This window comes from Ursus americanus, chromosome 3 (genome assembly GCF_024610735.1).
Source record: "Ursus americanus isolate L20-20 chromosome 3, mUrsAme1.1.p, whole genome shotgun sequence".
NCBI lineage: Eukaryota > Metazoa > Chordata > Mammalia > Carnivora > Ursidae > Ursus > Ursus americanus.
This window is the reverse complement of record NC_142129.1, coordinates 40,342,589-40,364,126: the sequence shown is the minus strand read 5'-3', so window position 1 is coordinate 40,364,126 and position 21,538 is coordinate 40,342,589. Positions and strand designations below refer to the sequence as shown.

Genomic DNA, 21,538 nt, shown 5'->3' with positions numbered 1-21,538 from the left:
ATGATTCCAGCCGGAGGTAGAAAACAAATCACTTAAGCTGTCCATTGGCTTTATCATGTAAATATATAATTTCCATTTGACTGCTAGAAATACTGAAGATAGTTCAAGGACTCTTATTACCACCCCGAAGACTCTTCTCATCTCTATCAATCTTACTCAACAAAGTGCAGAGTGCAAAGCCAAATGGATCTGGTATCTAGGTTTCCCAGGGGTAGTCAGCACCCTGGAAGTAGGACAGAAAGTGCACTGGCTGTCAGTTTTACTGCGCAAAGGTGCCAGTAAGGATCCACTTCTGACCCACTAGTGAGGATGCACCTGACCCTTTACAGCTTTCAGCATTCTCTCATCCCAGATCCCTTAGCCCCCAGGAAGCACTGCACTCTTTCCCGCAAAGGTCCAGAGCCAGAGGAAAGAGATATTCTCAGTTTCCGTCGAGCTTAAACACACTCAAGGGTTGGGGAGCTGAGGGCCACCATGGCTGTCAGCAAGGGGCTGAGAAGGGTTCAGCAGGTTCCCCCCAGAGTTATATTCAAGTCCTATAGCCCATGCTAGATCCCATGAACCACCTCCAGGACTGAACAGTCTCCTGGGGAACCAAATGCCTAGACCACAAAAACCTGAATCCTGGAACTCCTTGACACTGATGGGACAATCAATTGGGAATGACCAGAGCTTGATCACTGCTTTGGTTCTACTCTGATAGACTTACCTATGCATGGAAAATTTTGTACTGTTCTGTGCATTTTCGAGGACCATGGTCACTCTCCAACAACAGTACAGATTGCCTGCCACAGAAGGATTCAGATCTTGCCACGAGAAAGATGATCTGCTAGAGTTTGACAAGGCCCTGAGGGAGGAGGCCAGAGACCAGTGGGTGACTTAGCTCTCCTGGTCTCTTTGTGCAACATGTTTCTGAATCCTGACTAGCTCTGAAGGTGTGCTTTTGCTTCACAGCTGGGGAGGGGAAGAATGTATGACATCATGTCATAATTCACTCAGATGCTGAATAGGAATTTAAGCCTATTTTATGGAGGGCTTGTTCTAATGAATCCGTTTTATTTGATTACAGTGGTTTAAACAGTACACTAGGCATTTGTTGGGAACATTCTCCCAAATGGTGGCACTGAAGCACAGCCAGCTAGGACTGCTGGCGCTACGTACTCAAGCAACCTAAGTATAGGTTTATCTCCTCAAGCTGGACTTGAGATAAAATAGACTGTAAAGCCACAGGTCAAGTAGTGTCAATTCTCAGTCTGTGGAGCTGCAAATGCTTCCTAATTGTCTTCCAGGGAAATGAGAGAACATTCATTTTGATCCAATGGTGGGAAATGTCCTTCCCAACTGGAAGAAGGTTAGGGTAGGATACCAAATTAAAGAATACTGGTAAGTAAATCTCAGCCATCTCTCTTAGCACTAATGGGTGGAAAAAGCAAATAGCATTTTTATAATGATCATAAGTTTTAAATGAATGAAAGCCCTAGTCAATCAATTGCAATTTCCAAAAAAAAAAAAAAAAAAAATCAGAAAATGACTGCCAAAACAGGAATAAAAATAATAGCTGACCTTTTTATTAGTTTAGCAGAATCTCACCACATTTAAATAAAAAGTGAATACCCATTAAAAATCCAGAGAAGCAGACAAAAAGATTTCTTCTAACAAAGGAAAATAAATAGAAGACTAAAATTACTGTAATCCCAAAATAAGCTTTACATAACGGCTTCAAAAGACTGGTCAGATTCTGTCATTTATAACAAAAAATCATCTGCTGGCCACAAGTCCAAAGAACTGTATTGTAGGAAAAATGCTAAAATAGGGCACACACCACAGGCAAATGGAACCATGCAGGTTTACCTAGCCTACAAACAGATTTTCAATCACTCACAAAGCCGAGTTGAACTTCATGTATTATAAAAACGTGGAGAAAGTTAATTTAACAAAATGTAGTCTACCTGTATGATGTCAATATTATGGCCTTCAGCCAATTTCTCCTCAATAATTTAAATGGATTTCGAAGTTGATTAAGCCCTGTGACACACAAAACTGTGCTAAGTGTCTAAACTGAGCAATTTGGAAAGTGTTTGCTCATATCATTTACCTCATGATTTGCTAACCTTGGAAATAACTTTTTAAACTCCATTATTTTCTTCTTTAAATGAGTGTTGGAATATTTATTTGATGATGATAAACTATTTCAATAAAGTATTAAAAAGTTCATGGGCAAGTGTCAAGCCCAGGTCCCCCAAACGCCTATGGAGCCTAAGTAAGTGGGAATGTAATACAACAGGGGAACCAAAGAGTGTATGAGCCATCTAAGGCATATTCAAAATCAAATAGAAAACACACACACAGTGTGAGCTACACAGCACTTGTCTGTGGGTTGGCTAATGGGCTACAAGTAGGTAACTACCAAATGAAAGCCTGGAACCAGAATCTGAAGCTTATTCCAAATACAGGTGCTTCCTATCACAAAGTCTATCTAACAGATTCTTCATAGATTCTGACTAGTGCAAAGTAGTTTACATATAAGCTAGGGCAGTCACCTGGAGATTTCTTGTCACATATTTACATGTCCTGGATGGGACTTAACTATAACATATAAATAACTGAAATATTTTTTAAAGTCTTTTTTTTTTTTCTTTTTATAAGACTGCGGATAATGGCTTCAGTTATATAAAAATGAAAGGCCACTACCAAAGTAGTGTTTTACCTGTTTAAGAAATCGGTCGGATGCATTGCTGTGTTTGGCTAACACACTTGGCAGAGATGGGTTTGCATACTCAAACTGAGGATTGTAGGTATAGTCAGATTTGAAGAATCTCAATTTCTCCTTCTCCAAGTTGGTGGGCTTTATAGCAGTCAGTATACAAAATTTCTTCCCAGAAAAGTCATCTCCTTTTTCAAAACTTCTAGACAATTGAGGCTGCAGTTTTGGCTTTGGCAGAGCAGAGAAATGGCGTCGCTTTACCTTGTTTTTGGGTTTAGGTGGCAGTACTATGCTGTTTCCTGTAACAGAGATATCATGTGTAAACTTTATAGGACTCGACACCGAACTAGTGACAAAAACACCAGGCTGCCTTTCTAGGCAGTACCAAGTACCACTGCTCATCACAGGCACTGGGGCTTTCATCTTGCGAAGATCTTTACTACGAGAAGAACTAGGAGATTTGCTGGGTTTTCTACATCTTTTGGAGTGGGTGGAGGAAGACTGTTTTTGTGAATGATGCTTTTTCTCCTCTTTGCTCTGTAGTAGGACATTGTAACTACTGGTTCCAGTTGTGAAAATGTCCTTTAGTATCCCAGAAGATAAATGTGAAATGCTTCTTTTGCTGTCAATGATCAATGACTCTTCTGCATTTAGAACAGACTTCTTAGCAAGTTCGTGCTCAGGCCAGTGAAGCTTTTCTGTGTTAATAAACAAAATCAAAACAAAAGAAATAACAAAGATACCAGATGAAGCAAATTGCTTATTACACAAAAAGCATTCTGAAGGTTCTATAAACTTTATAACTTTGCAATAATCTTTAGAAAAGACATTTTAAATATTAAAAAATATGTTACTAAACTTTGGTCACGCTAGACAATGTCACGTCTATACAGCATATATATGCTAAATTATCTATAAAAATCCTCAGCTTCAAACTATTTAGAAGATCAAAGTTTAGTATCAGTGTGAGATAACACACATAAATAATTTGTATAGTCAGCTCTACCAAAGAATATGATTTCACAGAAAGGATATAATTTTCAATAGTATCACCAACATCAAAGTAAAATTCAAGGTATTTTCAAAACCTACACAATCTTGAAATTGGATTCTATAAATAAAGATAGCCATTAGTAAAAGAAGGACACTGCCTTATTTATCTCAAAAATAATTTTTAAAATTAAATATGTGTATGTTAAACCACGTTTTAGTAATGTCACTCGATTGGTTGATTTTCTTAATTCTAGGCTACAGATTAATATGAAAGAAAATTGAGATTTTTTTCTTGCCAAGGCTGAAAAAAAATTATAATTACTATTACATGGACATTAGTATATCATATGGTAAACGAAGGAGAGGTCAACTTTGCCTCTAGATTTCACAAGTGCTTTAAAGAGGTACTAATCACTTGATGTACTAATGTTCATGCACTTCAAAACCATGTTGACCTGCATTCTTTCATTCCACAGATACATGGAGTACTACTAATTAGGTACATGGCTATGAGAAACATCTTTATAAATCCACTGTTCCTGCCTTCAACCAGCTTCTAATCTGGCTCTGAAGGCAAGGCTGTCCTATGAAGATTTGAATAATTATACAAGGTAGTGTAAGTTTAAATGTGAAAAACAGAAAATACAGACAATAACCTAAAATCAAAGAAGGAAGAAAGCAACGTGAAGAGAAACAGATGAGATTACACCTATACCCTTAAGAACTTTCAGATTTAATTCTAAACCGACAAAGTAAGTTTGTCTTAAGTCCTCCTTATCAAAACTAGATTCCAGGCCAACTCCTATCTATATATCTGACCTCTGGCCAAGACTGCTTATAAACCTTTCCTAAGTACTTTCTGCAAATGACGGGACGTGTAATTCTCTCAACCAGTTCTCTTTTCCAAGTCTCATGGACCCTTATGCCTCTAGCTCCCAACCTTTGGCTCCTACTATGGAAACATTTTTTCTTTCTTTCTTTCTTTTCTTTTTTTTGAAATTATAATTTTTATTTTGTTATATTAGTCGCCATACAGTACATCCCCAGTTTTTGATGCAATGTTCCGTGATTATTTGCACATAACACCCAGTGCACGATGCAATATGTGCCCTCCTTAATACCCATCACCAGCCTATCCCAATCCCCCCATCCCCCTCCCCTCTGAAGCCCTCAGTTTGTTTCCCACAGTCCACACTCTCTCATGGTTCATTCCCCCTTCTGTTTACCCCCCCTCCATTCTTCCCTTCCTTCTTATGGAAACATTTTCAATGTTAGCCGACGTGGATAGATGCCTGTCTTGCCAAGAAACACAATTTAATTTATTTCCTTTTTTTGAAAACTTTATCCACATACATCTGTCACTCATTTAAGATTAGACATTCAGGAATCCTTTCTATAATAAGCGGTAATAAATAATAATGACAGATAGCATTTGTTGACATATTTATGTGAGTTTAAGATTTCACAGAAAACTGTACATGTTGTATCACTTAACTCTCAGAAATGTTAAATAATTTGCTCAAGGTTATATGACAATAAAGTAATAAGCTGCGAACTGATTTGAATGTGGGTGTATGTGATTACAGAGTCCATACTTGTTGTGTTACGCAAGGCCATTCATTCAACTATCAGCAGATATTCAATGTTAAGTCTGCTATATCCACAGCACTGCACCTTTTCTTCCTCTGTACAGAACATAGACCCTAATAAGACATGGTAATCTGAATAACTGATGTACTAAGATAGGTACCAGAACTGGGTTTTATTCATTTCTTCCAACATCTAGCATGGATCTGCTAAACATTCAATAAATGTACACTGAATAAATGAATGAATGAATGGCAGGATCCTAAACATGTCACTCTCCAACCATTCTAAATAAACAGGTACCTGTAGTTCTGGGACCATTCTACAGTTCTAGGAGATCACTGCAGAAGTGAAAATATAACAGGGAAAAACCCTGAGTCAATGGTTCTCAACCAGAGGCAGTTGTGCCCCCCCCCCCAGGGGACATATGGCAATGTCTGGAGACATTCTGGTTGTCACAACAAGGGAGGGGTGCTACTGGCATCTTGTGGGTAGAGGCCAAGGATGATGCTAAATACCCTGCAATGCATAGGGCAGACTTCTACGACAAAAATATCCATCCTAAAATAGTGCTATGATAAAGAGACCCTGCCCTAAACGTAAGTTTTTAAAGCTTAGAAGTCATAGGGTTTAGGGTAAAGACCTGGTAAAGTACCAGATCAAAACTGGATAATAATGCAAATATGTAAGGTACTTAAAAGTCCTTCCAGTGAACATCTTGTAGGCCAACACGTTATATTTGAATTCTGGTGTCTTAAAGATAACATAAAAGTATAAATTTGCAGGGGCTAAATGTCTACTACATGTACAAGCTGAGAGGTAGGAGCTAGACTGCACAAGGTCAGGTTGAAGGTTGACTGCACAAAGAAGCCATTCAATAAATGGAAAAAACCAGCCAAAAATAAACAGAGCAAACAAAACTTTCATTATAGGCTGGTACGCCTCAGTTCCTCAGGGGTTTCAGATTTAAGTGTTACCAAATGATAGTCCACCTTGGGCAGGCTGGGCAAACAGGCTAAGAACAGCAGAACCCAGTCTGTAGCCCAATGCCCATAAACAATGTCAGTTTCCCTAAAAAGATACAACTTTACAAGATGAGAGGTAATTAGGAAAGGAAGACTGAAATGAACACTGAAAGGGAAAGAAAAAGAAAACTGAGATGAGAAGAAGGGTATCAAACTTAGAAAAGTCAGGTGAGGAGTAGGCACAGCCAGGAAGGTAAAGGGAGGTAATCGGGTTTTCTCATTTGGTCTTCATAATAAAAAGGCAGAAAGTTAAACCAAATTAAAATCAGTGAATAAAACTATTCTAAAGAATTCCTAATTTTGATGGCTTATTACATGTATATTTTGTTGATTTTTAAAAAAATGAATATTCAGTGTAAAAATGCTTTCTTTGGGGGTGCCTGGGTGGCGTAGCGGTTAAGCGTCTGCCTTCGGCTCAGGGCGTGATCCTGGCGATCTGGGGTCGAGCCCCACATCAGGCTCTTCTGCTATGAGCCTGCTTCTTCCTCTCCCACTCCCCCTGCTTGTGTTCCCTGTCTTGCTGGCTGTCTCTATCTCTGTCAAATAAATAAATAAAATCTTAAAAAAAAATGCTTTCTTTGGTTCCTAAGACTTAGCAGCTCTATGACTACAGAGCTGAACCCAGGAGTTCTTTTGTTTTGTCATAAAGCATCAGTGACCTCCAAATTCAGAATTTTGTTTCATCTCAAACAACCTATACACTTCGGGATACTTAACAAAAATCCTAAACCATCTGCCAAATCCCTCAATGGCAGGAATGGGGTATGGGAGAGAGGTGACTGTGTGTGTAGGACAGAACCCCTTCCCCCCAGGAGTCATAGCATTTCAGCTCACTTGCTAATTATCTACCTGAGAGGTTTACCATCAGTCCTTTTTAAGCTCCATCTGCTGATGAGTAAGGTTTGGGAGTGCCAATGGTGTATTTATTTAATAAAACACCAATCCTGCCAAATGCTGATCACCCATGAAGTTCATAAAAGTGGGACAGGTGATCAAATAACTCAAACAAGATGAATATAAATTAATTTATCAGAGTCACACTGATCTTATTTCAGTTGCTTTAAAATGTACTATTAGAGAACCTAAAGGTTGTTTTTGTAATTTTAACTATTAATGTTTAAGAAAAAATGACTTTCAAACTTGTGTAAAAACATAATAAAAGGCCAACAAGATTTCATTGAAGAACATCCTATTCTTTTTCCTAAAAAACCAAAACTTGTTAAAAGCATATGCAGGCTTCCTTGGGGGGGAAATGTACTCTTTTTCTCTCAGAAAAGTAACAAGGTAATCAATCCTACTTTCTTATGCTAAAACTCACTATGCAATAGGACATTTTAGCCATCAGCAATCTACTTCATTACAACCTTAAACAAAAATAATTTGTTGATAAAAGAAATCATTCACCTCAACCTGATTACCTCATCGAAGGAAAAAAGAGGAATATTAAAATTGATACTCAGTATATTCACCTACTTGTGAATATACTGAAATTACCAACACAATGAAAGCTTAATTTGTATCTAGAACAGGAGAAAAGGATACCAGTATTTCTGGCTTCTATTCCCAGTTCTTTCAATGACCTCTCTGTAATATTAGCCTAATCATTAAACCCATCAGTGCCTCATGTTCCTCATCTAAAGGAATGGGAAAGAGGGACTCACTAAACTTTGTTTTTCACAACTGTGAAGAGGTGAGGTTTCACAGTAATTATGAGGTCCCTGGCTGAAAGGAAGATTAGATCACCAGAAACAAAGCCTGGTGGAAAATACCATTCAACCAATTTTGACCCACGAAATGACAGTTTTGTACAGTTCACTAATACTGACGAAACTTGAGAACCTGGCATAATTTTACGTAACAAGATGACAGGTTGCTTGATTACAAACAGAAGAAAAGGCAAAACAAAATAATATAGTCCCTGAATAAAATAAACACTTTAATTTTATCAAGTACTTCTTCATCACTTGAAACTAAAATGATATGACATCAACAGCAGAAAAAAATCAATAAATTATGGTAATTTGTATACCAGAACACTATATTGCACTGAACAGCAGCTGAGGCTGCAAGCAATACAGATGAATCTTATAGACAATACTGTGCAAACGAAGCCAGATCAAAACAGTACATACTGTATAATTTCATTTTTACGTAGTTCAGAAACAGGCAAAACTAATTTATGGTATTAGAAATCACAATAATGGTTACCACTGAGGGATGGGTTACAACCTAGAAAGCGGCACCAGGGTACTGGGTGCTAGAAGTGCTCTGTATCTTCTTCTAGGCAGTGGTTACATATGCACAAATTCATTGGACTACACATTTAAGACTTATGAACTTTACTGAGTGTAAGTTACACCTTAATCTTTTAAATGGTATACGAAAAAAATCAGAATCTTTGAAAACATATTTACTGTCCAATTTGTCTGCATTATAACGGATAATCTACTAATTTTAGTATCTCTAAATTCAACACAACCCAATATAGTTTCTCAATCGTTAAGTTAAAAGAGACAGAGATGAAAAGGCACTGCTCATGTCATTCAGGAACTGAGAAAGTCAACTTTACTTCAGGATTCCCCAAAATGTCAAACTCCCAGTTAGGAGCACTTCAGTGTTACTCAACTAGTAACAATGGTTCTTTATAATGTGACACTGTCATTTTTTGGTCAGAAACTGCTGTGTGTTATTATTTTACAGTTCAAAATATGCAGGGTATTCTATAATACCTGTGGCAAAAAAACAAAAAACACCCACTTTAAACACTATCTGAAATAACAATGAACATGCCAGAAAACTTCCCCATGGCTTTCCACTTAGGATGGAGACAAAACTCCTACCCATGGCATGTGAAGTCACTCATGGTCAGGTCACTCTGCCTCTCTGGCCTCCTTGCACCATGTTCCCCTTAATCAGTCCACTCTAGTAGCTTCCTTTCATTCTGTTAATCCCTCACACTCATCATTCTCTCCCCAGACACAACACCTCTTCACACACTGTTCCTTAGGTTTGGAGAGCCCTTCCTCCCGTGTTACATTAATTCTCACTCACCCTTCAGTTCAAATATCACTTATTCAGGACACCTTTCCCAGAAGGTTCTTTGAAGCACCTGTCACGGTCCCAGTTTTACATTTGTTTGTATGATGACCTCCTCCAATACTGAAATTGTTAAGTCTCATTATGGCATACACCTGTTTGTTTTGGCTCACTCACTGTCTTGCTTATAAAGGATGGCCAGAGAGGTAGCCAAGGGAAGATAATATATGAGAGGAAGGAAAGGATACAGGATTTGAATGCCTGAAGGTTGAGAAAAAGAATCACACCAAGATGGCATTTAAAAAAAAATGAAACAGTGATGCTGGAGACAAGTTTTAATGGCAGGCGCCTACTGGAGCTATGGGGCTAAGTATATTCATCCCATATGGCCAAACAGTGGCCTTAAGATGACTCTTGTCTCCAGTATTTTTAAACATTCACTTTTGTTACAAAGGAGCTTCATTTCCAGAGGACTCAATAATCATTTATCATTAATCACTTATATCCCATACAAAATAAGGGCAGTAGGAAATCAAAGAGTACCATAATCATATATGGCTTCTGACAGCTTTTTGTTACTCATTGAATGAGCCAGATGTCTTCTATCTTGAAAATTTTATAATCAAGTAAAGTACGATTTTTCCAGACAAAACTTATTTATAGCTTGCCTGTGATAAAAACTTAAAAAGCTACACCTTGAGTAAACTATCACCTAATATACCACTGATGTTAAATGAGATCTTCATGTTGAACTTTGTGGCTTAAATCAACATATAGTCATTGTAATTTAGTTCTGCCTTTCCTAGTGGTTGAAAACATGGGCTTTGGAATGGAACTTCTGCAATCTGAATCTTGACTGTTTATTAGTAGCTGTGACCTTGACAAAGTTAACTTCTTTAGGCTGTAGTTTCCTTATTTGTAAATGGGGTAATACTACTACGTATTTCATAGTATTGGTGTGAAGATTAAAAATGGTAATATACGTGAAGTGCTAAGAACAGTGCCAGTCTGTAGTATTCAATATTATATTTAGCTCCTACAGAAATACTCCATGTAATAACATAAACGGGAAAATATTTAGAATCATTACATTTGGACTTCCAAGGTAAATTTTACAGTAAGTAATTACTTCTACATTCTAGAATCAACATTTTAGTAGCTTTAGTCTAATAATCTAGCTTTAAAAAGCTTTGAGAAGGCAAACACTTTTCTGATTTGATTCCATTTCAAACAGCATACACAGCATAGACATCTTACTTTACTCCCCCAGTCAGCAGTTCTACCAGGACATTATATTCAGAATATATTAAATTTTGACTAATAAGTCAAAAGTAAGATATTATACAGGAAGAGATTTCAGAAATATTTAATTGCTTCACTCCTGAGATTAAAAACCACCAGAAGAACATGGGCTTCTTAGGTATCAATGAGTAGTGAGAGGATAGCGAGGGAAAAGGGGGGCATGTTTTCAGCTATACTCTCTTCATAAAGTTTCTAGCTGTCCAAATTGGGCTATTATGTTAGTGAAACTGCTTGTCATAGGGTTCTGAAACTACCATTTTAACTAGTCCAGTACTATGCAACAGAAATAAACTATTTTGAAAAACCACTTGGTCAATTATTTTTAAAGGGGTTGTAAATTTGATGCTCTAAATGCTGCAAATGGCTGTTTTAATTCTTACTGAACTACAGAAATTCACTGCAAAATTATCTATCTCAGGGTATGCAACATGCAGAGTTGGGAGTAATTTTTGCCGCTAAATTACAGAAACGGAGTTGAGACAAGAGGAATGAGTCTACTATTTCATAAAGCACCTCTTCTTAAACTTCCAACTCCACCTACTGAAAAGCAGGAGATCCACTTTCTATTGCTGACTGGTTGGTCAGAATACCCACTTTTTAATACTATTATTATCATAATCATATTCTCTCTCTACAATGATTGTTTTTGTTTTGGGGAAATTATTTTATTTCTAAATCGTCATCTAAAAACCTTCACTTTGACGGAATAAAACTATATTTTTCTCCAAGGCAGTGGTTTCCAAATGGGGAGGGGAGTAATTTTGCTCTCCAGGGAACACCTGACAATATCTGGTGACATTTTTGGTTGTCACAACTGTGTGTGGGAGCGGGGGGGGGGGGTTGCTCCTGGCATCTAGTGAGTAGAGGCCGGGGATACTGCGTTTGTTTTTTTTTAAAGATTTTATTTATTTGACAGAGAGAGACACAGCAAGAGAGGGAACCCAAGCAGGGAGAGTGGGGGAGGGAGAAGCAGACTCCTCACTGTGCAGGGAGTCTGATGTGGGACTCAATCCCAGGACCCTGGGATCATGACCTGAGCCGAAGGCACACGCTTAACGACTGAGCCACCCAGGTGTCCAGGGATACTGTTAAACATTCTACAATGCATAGACAGCCCTCCACAGCAAAGGATTATCCATCAATTCAATGTTAATAGTGGCAAAGCTGAGAGACCCTGCTCCAAAACAAAAAGAAGGTGTGGTATTTTTAAGTAACTTTCAAATTTTTCATTGTAATTTAAGGTGAAAAAACAGTGTCTACATCAAATTACATTTTAAAAAACTCTAATGCTAATTTAAGTTGCTTCTTAGATCTTAGATCCTGCGCTTCCTGTCAACATAAATAACGATGACATAAAGTACAAAATCAGCTCCCTATTTTAAAAAAACGGAACATGAAATAAAACACCATAAAATTAAGACCACAAGTATTTTCATTGGAAAGGAATTCAGTTTTCGAATTTAAAAACTGATAGAAAAAAATTGGTCTGTTTGGTATTGCAATGCCTGATAGTAAAAAATTCTGGCCTTTTTTTGACACTAGCTTGAGGATTAGGCATTTCCCTTCACTCTGTTGTTCTTCGTCATGATAGTGGACTACCACGAACCCTGTCTTGCAGAAATGTTATACAGAATTAAATGCCGGGATAATGGTCAAGAAAAGCCTTCTAATACGTAAGATAATATTTAAATGGTTAACATCCGTATATTTTTTTTAAATAAAAGGCAAGTAAACTTTCTGACCTGGGGTCTGAACACCCATTTCTTCAGGTTGGTATAATACATACTATAGAGTAACCTACTAATAATATCAACTCAAAACGTTTGACTTAAGAACTAAAGCACAGAGAGAAATGAGCGCTGCGTAAACACATTAGAAATGTGTTATTTTGCTTAGCTCTGATTTTTCTGAACATTCTAGAAAATTAGACGCCAGTAACTACAATACCTAATAGGCTTTGAAATGAAATGTTTAGATAGCACATTTGTAGGTCGGTAATGTGTATATCATAATTTACTTCCCTAGATTCCACGGCACGTGCTTACTGATAATAAGCGACAAAAAGAAAAGGGACCGTTTTTCTGTCTTCCCTCCCCGGATTTTCCCTGAGCACCTCCAGCACGCCGCGCACTGTTCCCGGAGCCGGGTTGAGCGCCCGCGCCCCGCGCGGAGCCCACGTCCTACCGTTACCTCGGCCTCCGGGCGGTTGGGGCCCGAGTCACCCCACACCCGCCGCCAGCGGCCGGGAGGACGCTGGCCGCCCCTGCCAGCCCAAGGGCCAGCCCTTCCCGGCACTCACCCGTCACGCGAATGGACTCCAGCATCGTCCCGCCGAGGCCGCGGGGGGCTGGCTGGCTCCACGGGCGCGGGGGGCGAGGGCCAGCGGGAACCGGCCGGACCGCCTCTAGCTTCTGGCCCGGGCCTCAGAGGTGGGTCGCGGCGGGAGACTGCTCTCCGCGACCTGGGGCAGGATAAAGCGGATAAGGACAGACGAGGAACGTTCGGACACGGCTGTGAGAAGCGCTCCCTCCGGCCCGCAGGTGCCGGAAGGTACACACGGAGTCTCTACAGTGGGCAGCTGCGCTAAGAACCCGCCGCCGTGACGTTGCCGCTCCCCCGTTGCTAGGAAACGCTCCTCGCCGTCGGCGCGCTCTGCGCTTCACTAGAGCCTGCGCGCCGCTTGGGGCGCTAGCGCGCCGGCGGCCAGGCTAGAAAAGAAGTGAGAGAAGGGAGGGAAACTACAACTCCCGGCGTGCACAGCGTAGGTCCATGCCTCCAGGATCTGTGTGGGCTGGGCCCGGGGAGAGGCTTGGGTCTCCCGCTACTGGTATACCCGCAATTTGTTCTGATTTTTCCTATAGACGTTTGTGTCAAGAGGGCTTAACACTGCGGTAGCTTCACAAGAGAGATGGTGTGACATGACAGCTCTAGCTGTATATTACAAAGCCAATCTCCTCTGTCCTTTAGTTTAAAGGTTAGAAAAAACAAACAAGTTTAGGTTGAAAGGTGTTAATGAGCATCTTCATTATTTGAGGAAGCTCAAATACATTTATCAGTTGAGTATTCCAGCTTAATAGCCTTAATACTAAAATTCAAATTTTATTTTATTTAAGATTTTATTTATTTAGTTGAGAGAGAGAATGAGAGAGGGCACAGAGGGAAAATGAGAGGGAGAAGTAGGCTCCCCGCTGAGCAGGCTTGATCCCAGGACTCTGGGATCATGACCTGAGCAGCAGGCAGCGGCTTAACCTACTGAGCCACCCAGGTACCCCTAAAATACAAATTTTAATTTATGATTGTGCAATTGATATCGCTGGATGTTGTCTTCTGTTTGTCATTCCATGGAAAATGTAGAGACTATATCATTCAACATTTTTTGAGAACCCAATGTGTGCAAGGTTCTGAGGACATAAGGTAAATGAACTAAGTCTCCCCGAGCTTACAGTTTAGGATGAGCTCATTAGATAGTGTTGGCACTGTCAAATTTCTGAGCCACATTTTCTCTTTACCATTCCTCAAGGTTGAGACAGGAACAGAAATCATTGAAATATGTTTTCAAACTCCGGAACAAAAGTTATGTTAACATAATCTAGGAATGACAGAAAATGTGTGAGAATTTGTAACTTTTTGATCATTTAGGAGGGAACAGTGGAACTTTAACTATCACAAATAGTAGATAACCTTACATCATATTCTGTCTGAAAATCCCGTGAATACTTTCTTCAAAATATATCCAGAATCCAGCCACTTCTCACTATCACCACTGCCACCATTCTGTTCAAGCCACCACCATCTCTTGTTGGATTATAGCTATAGCCTAAATGATCTCCATATTTCCACCTTTACCCTCTTCACTTTATTCTCAAAATTCAGTGGCCAGTGTGATCCTGTTAAAAAGTCAGATGTCATTCTTCTATGCAAAACACGTCAATGGCTTCCCTTCTTACCTATGAGGTCCTTTATGACCTAGCCTCCTGTCATCTCTTTGATCTCATTTCCCCCCACTCTCTGCCTTGGTCTCTTCCAGACACATTGGCCTCCTTGATATTTCCCAACTATGCCAAGCACTGTTTCACCTCAAGGCCTTTGTAATTTGGGATTTCCCCTGCCTGGAATGCTCTTCCCCCAGACAGCAAAAGGACTAGCTCCTTCACCTCTTTCAGGATTTAATCCAAACGTCACTTCTCAGTGAGACCTTTCCTGGCCACTCAATTTAAAATTCTACTTCTTTCTCAGATTTCCTACCCTACTTCTCTGTTTCATTTTTTCCCCTTAGTACTCAACACTAATTTAGCAAATATTTTACTGATTTATCTTGTCTCCATCCTTAGGATAAAATTTCCATAAGTAAAGTGATTTTTGCTTGTTCACTGCTATATTCCCAACATCTAGAATAGTGCCTGGCACACAGTAGGTACTCAATAAATATTTGTAAATTAATGAATAAGTAGACAATAGAAAGTATGCATTTTCAATGATAACTCAAAGAAAATAGAATGGTATAAAATGGCCATGTAAAGATGGACTCTTCAGGTTAGAGCACTTGATAGAGTTTTGAGCCATGAATCCTTGCATTCATAAGGGCAGTTATTCCTGCAACATGTCTTAAGGAAAATAAAAGGCTATAAATGAGCCTTACACACCTATCTTCCTTATGTAACTAAAACTCTGAAACCTGCCTTCCAAGTTTGTTATAAAAATGCATCTATTACCACTGCAAATTTCCAGGTTTTAAAGTCACTGCAACTTAAGAATTGTTATTTCTCAAAAAAAAAAAGACTCCTAAAAGATATTTCCAAGTCATATATTCAGCATTTATGTAAATAATTTATTCTGAATGCTTTTATTAAAGCATATTTAATCATATTGTCCACTTTCATTATATTCCGAAGAAATCAAAATTATTTATTTACCTTATCACTAAGGCATTGGGCTTAGTGCTTTTAGAGTACATTATAAAACGTGTTAATTATCCTCAGAAACTTACTGACTAGTTAGGAAAGTGTTTATACACACATACACACACACTAAATTCAGAAAAGGATGTGTCCTAAAGGTATACCTCCCTCTTCAACATTCCATTAAACTTAAGAATTCAAAAATAAACAATTTGATACCCCTGTAGTTAGATGCACCTAGAACATTATTTCATTCTTGACTTGTAAAATTATTTTTATGGTCACCCTACCAATATTTCCTTGTGGATAATTTTCATTTCTAAATATCTTTAGTGATAAGTGCTTTTTAAGGTGCATATCAATTTAATCAAAGCAATTTGAAAAGATATTCTTTGTGTACTATTAGGCATTGAAGTACTCTTGCTAACAAATTTGGGAATACAAAGAGTTTATCTAATTTCTGACAAAACTAGTACTGTTCTCAGCTCGCTTTACCATTCCTGCCTATGCAATTATTCATCCTCATCAAGCTTCATACATCTGCTTTGTTAATTATTGATTGGTGCTATGCCTACTCAGTATTTCCATTGGGCACAGCATCTGCAGCTGTCCACTTGGCTGCTTTTGAGTCAGCATTGTTTTTACATATCCGCCAGAACAATGAACAATTCCATCTTTCTGAGAAACTTTTCTTTATATCCGTTTCTATATAAACCATTAATATTGAGACAAAAGAATTGATGTGATTATCAATTACTACTCCATTTTCAAAGCACTGATTGTAAAATAAAGTTAAGAATTTATTAAAACTGCCTTTAATAATTTATGTTTATCTTTAAGGATGCACCTCCCCTCTTTTTAAAGTTTTACTAAACTTAGGTTTTCCAACAGTAGCTAAGGATGTCATTGTAGTTATCCTACTACAACGTTATATTTCATTTTGCTTTTATAGTCATTCTTACGTACACTACCAACATCATACTGTGGATCATTTTGCTTACTGAATGTCTTTAATGATGACTTCCGTTCAATTTTAAATATGAAAGATGATAGAAAAATAGGAATTGTGATAGAAATCCTTTTTTGTGTGGTGGGATTTTTATGTTATGGAAAAAGAGCTTTTATCTTTCTTATTTGCTCAGTAACTTTTGTTTAACTCATATGTTAATCTGTATATTTCATGTACATGCTACATAGTAAACTATTCATAATCCATGGAGTTTCTGAAAAGAAGTCAAAACATCTCTGTAATAAGAGGGGATCATTTTTGTTGTTGTTTTAGAAAACAGATCAACAATCACCTTTGTAAAGACTTAAACAGATTTGATCATTTACTTTGAATGGGGGAGTTGTGTAATAAAGACTAAGAAAAAGGAAGAAAGAGATGGGGAAGACTGGAGAAGGTTGCTAATTAAGTATTGCTAGCGCTAGTGGAAAGACAAATAATTACAGTATTTCACATTCTATAGAAAAGGTTCATATTGTTAAGGGCTGGTCAAGTATACATTATGCTTGAAACTGAGAAAAAGTTTTATTTCTTAAGAAGTTATCTCAGTAACTAAAAGGAATTAGAGCATAAAAATACTATTTATTCACTTAAATTTTAGATAAGAATTTAAAAGAATAGGGGCAGGAGAAGGTTCTAGAATATAGTTTTGACTTTCCTTCCTGTTTATTGGAAGCAATTTATAACATTCTATGTCATTGAAAATACGAGTTGAGGAAAATTAATCTGCAGCAGTCTGCCATTATAAAAGAACAGAGGAACTCTAATTGCAACACCCCATTCTAACAAACATTAACAGAAGCCTCAGGACAAGCTGTAAACAATATTCCTTGACTCATAAAAGAGAAAAAAATCCAAGGAATAGTTGGTTTCTGTGCTTTTGAAAAAAAATTTTGAGTGACATTTGAATGCTTTCAGGATGTCTGTATTGAGAGAATGGAATGTTTTTAGTATGTCTTTTTCAGGAAAATGAAAAGCATTAAGTGGGAGACATCAAAGAATGCTTTGTGAAATCTCCTCTGCCTTTTCACCTCAATGAAAATAGAACAGCACAGAAATCCTGAGAAACACTGATTTTTTTTTTTGATAGGATGTTTTGTTGTAAATGATTGGAGGAGGAAGGATATTTTTTAATCAGGCAAAAAAATGTGCCTGTCTTAATTATATTTTGAAAAAAACAAGATGCGCATTAGTTTACTCCTTCCGCGATTTGTTAAGTGCCTCCTACATACAAGGCAAAAAGATGATGCAGAAGACATGATACCTACCCTCATAGTACAAACACACATATGTCAACATGATGTACACACATCAACCAGTCTTTGAGTACATACACCAAGGATGCTGTGTTGAGAGTCCCAGTTCTCTTGGAACATATGTCACAGTGGGAGCAACAAAGAATCAAGGTAACCAATGTATAATTACAGATACAGATAGGTGCTATGAAGTACAGTAAATCAGGGAAGCATGCTAGATGGTGACTTGACATAGGCGGGGTCTGAAAAGGCCTCTTTGACAGACTTTGGAGCTGAGATCTGAAGGATAAGAGTCAGCCATAGTAAATTTGGAGGGGTGGGGGAGACAAGCATTCTAGGTGGAGGGGATTGTAAATGAAAAGCCCTGAGATGGCAATGATCTTGACAAGATCCTGGAACTATATGAAGGTCAGCATGATTGGCGTCCAGTGAGCTGGGGGAAGTGGAAGGAGAAAAGATCTCAGAGGTAGGCAGGGGCCAGCGAAAGGAATTTGGACTTAATTCAAAATGCAATCAAAAGCCACTGGTTGATTTTAAACAGGGCAGTGACATAATATGGATTATTTGTTTTTAAAGATTGTACTGACTGTTCTGAGGGCGATGGATAAGAGAGTGAGAATGGAAGTGGGAAAACCAGATAGGAGGCTTATAGTGGGCCAAGTGAGGGTGATAATGGCTTGGAGTGGAATAGGAGCTGAAGAGAGAGAAAGAAGTAGAAGACCCAACATATAAATTTAGAGGAGTTGATCAGTAGGTTGGGTATGTGGGGAGGAGAGGAAGAAGGACATGAACATACTCCAGGTTTGTGGCTTGAGCAACTGAGTGAATAGTAGTATTATGTATAGAAATGAAGAAGATGAGGGAAAAACAGGTTGAGTGGGGAATTCTATTTTGGTTATGCTAAGTTTAATATGCCAGTTAGAAGTCCACATCAAGATTTTAAGTAGGTGCTTGGATATTAGAGTTCAGAGCTCAGGAAAGAGATCATGCTAAAGAAATAAATCAATCTAGGAAACATCAGTATAAGGTCAGTATTTTAAGTCAATGGGACTGATGAAATCAACCAGGGAGTATGTGTAGGTAGGTAGGAGAGCTCAGGGTAGAATTTAGAGTTCTTAGTCATTTAATTGTGGAACAGAGGAAGAGCAGCCGACAAGTTATTTTCTCAAATACACACACACACACAGAGAGTGATATATACATAACTATACAACTATATGTACGTATATGTGTATATACATATGTTTTTTTCTGACCTGTTTAAGATTAGCTGGTAGACATGATGCCCTTTTACCCCTAAATACTTTAGATTATGCACATATATATGTAAATATGTGTATCTCTATGTATGCGTGTACAGAGAGAGAGAGAGAGGTTATGAGAATAAAGTAAATATAGTAAGCTGTTAATATATTAAGAATCTGGTTGAAAGGCATCCTGGAATTCTGCTTTTTTCTATGTGTATATGTATAAAACTTTTGCAACTTTTCTATAAGTCTGAAATCATATCAAAATACAGTGGTGTAAATTGAGTACTAAGGCCCGTGATGGCTGAGCAGAAGAGAGGAGGAGGTCAGTCTAGTTGGAAAGTTTGAGGAATGGTGAGGTCAGGGTGTAGGAGTGTGTAACCTCTGAGTGTTCATCAGCAAACATTTCTCGATGACCTGTTACATGTCAGGCCTGAATGGTGCCGAGGAAGACCAGGATGGTGTCTGACTGAGAGAAGCAAGCACGTGGGGTGTGAAAGTGGATGTCACAAATGCCAAAATTTGAAGCATTAATGAGAGAGTAGAAGAACCATGGTCTAAAAGTAGTATGTGAAGAGAAATTTTTAAAGTGTTTGGAAGATAAAGAAGTACATGACAGACATCAATGGAGTACAATGAATCTTCTTCTGACATGCATTTTAAGAAGATTTGATTTTTGATATTCAATAGAGAGGCTTTGATGTTTAAGAAACATTGGCTTCTGCTACTCTGTAATATTTAAGAACTGCTTTTCTTGGGGCACCTGGGTGGCACAGCGGTTAAGCGTCTGCCTTCGGCTCAGGGCGTGATCCCGGCGTTATGGGATCGAGCCCCACATCAGGCTCTTCCGCTATGAGCCTGCTTCTTCCTCTCCCACTCCCCCTGCTTGTGTTCCCTCTCTCGCTGGCTGTCTCGATCTCTGTTGAATAAATAAATAAAATCTTTAAAAAAAAAAAAAAGAACTGCTTTTAATATGGATCATTAAACATCTAAAAATAGGCTCTGTGAATATAGCTTTAGAAAAATCTAGATATGAAAAATAAACCTATCAATATATAAATTATAGTGTGATAAGTACACAAAAGAATTGTTCCTCCTTATGAAAGGATTTACTGTAGTCCTTTAAATATGAATTCTCTTAATACCCTTACTCGCCATTTGAGAAAGTAAAAGGGAGATTAAAGCTGTATAAATTTTGAGACTAGTATGACTGTAGTTACATTGCGTTTTAAGAATAATACAATTTTTTCAGAAAGCATAATTTGTTTTCCCTCACTTTGGAATATGAAATACTTTCATTGATTAAATTAGAAAAAAAATATGATGCTAAGAACCATTAAAATGTGATGCTGGGGACGATTAATAGCAGAGGTCATAACAAATAAAACAGCCCTTTCCAGTAACATGTATACAACATCCTTTGATGGTTCTTATTTCTTCATTATAATAAATGTGTAAAAGAAGTGGCCCTTCAGCCAAATAACCTGAAGTAGAGAACTTGACTTTAATCCCTCTTGCCACTGCCTTGCGGTTAGACCTTGGCCTTTTCTCTCCCTGTAAAAATAAGAATATTTACATCATTGTATCATTTTGTGAATGAAATGAGAATGAGTGTGAATGTATTTTAAAAAATTAACTGTAAATATATAACATTTGGAGTGTCTTTATTGAGTAAATGCTTTCAAATGCTTGTGTTTTTAGCCCCCCATCAATTTTACCTGTGAAAGATATGATTATTATTTCCTTTGTTGGAAAGGAAGGATCTTAGAAGGAGCAAATACTCATTTATAAGTGTCACCTTTAATCTACATAGCCTTTATTCTATTCTTAAGTTAATGTAATAAACTGTGGTCTTTACCTAAATAACTTGAGAGGTTGAGATTTTCATTCAAAAAACAGGCAAGACAGTTCTGATGACTTTTAGAATATTAATATCATTTAAGCCAAACTGCATATTCTACTAATAATCATGTGATTATAGCATACATTTCTTTTCAATAGTTAAAAAAAATATTTTTTAAAGACAGCAATTCCAAGAGAAAAGCAGGTTGCCATTTTTTAGGCCTATGGATGTAGCTCGAGGGCACATTTACATCATTATTGTGTCTTTGGTGATCCAAGTAAATAAATTAAGTGAAATGTCAAAAATATAAACAGTCTAGGATTTGAAGTCAGGAAGATCTGGTTCAAATTATTAGGTGATGGTCTGATCACTTAGCCTCTTTGTATCTCAGTTTCCCTATCTCTAAAATGGGAATAATAGTTATTTTATGCTCATTCATTCGACGAACATCTACTGAACTCATGTTCCCAAAAGGTGCCAGATTACAGCTATAAATAAGACATGTTCCTGCCATTCCATAGCTTACACTCTAGTAGGAGAGACAGATAAAAAACATAAATACATAACAAAAAGAATTCCACATAGTGATGTCTGGGTGGCTCAGTCAGTTGAGCGTCTTGCGTTGGGCTCAGGTCATGATC

General features: G+C 37.9%; 2 protein-coding genes across 5 annotated transcripts in view; one reads left to right on the top strand and one right to left on the bottom strand.

Moving 5' to 3' along the window:
• Positions 1-21,538, bottom strand: part of MATCAP2 (microtubule associated tyrosine carboxypeptidase 2) — a 125,977-nt gene that overhangs the window by 45,823 nt on the left and 58,616 nt on the right. The window contains exons 2-3 of one of the 4 annotated variants that reach the window (XM_087860906.1): positions 20,539-20,608; positions 2,708-3,402 (exon numbers count right to left, since the gene is read on the bottom strand). In XM_087860906.1, coding sequence (XP_087717032.1) covers positions 2,708-3,402; positions 20,539-20,608 — 765 coding nt within the window. Of the gene's footprint in view, positions 1-2,707; positions 3,403-12,946; positions 13,081-20,538; positions 20,609-21,538 lie in introns of those variants that run through there. The other 3 variants (XM_045792869.2, XM_045792868.2, XM_045792870.2) reach the window with 3 other exon arrangements.
• Positions 1-21,538, top strand: part of ANLN (anillin, actin binding protein) — a 118,235-nt gene that overhangs the window by 43,250 nt on the left and 53,447 nt on the right. The window lies entirely within an intron of this gene.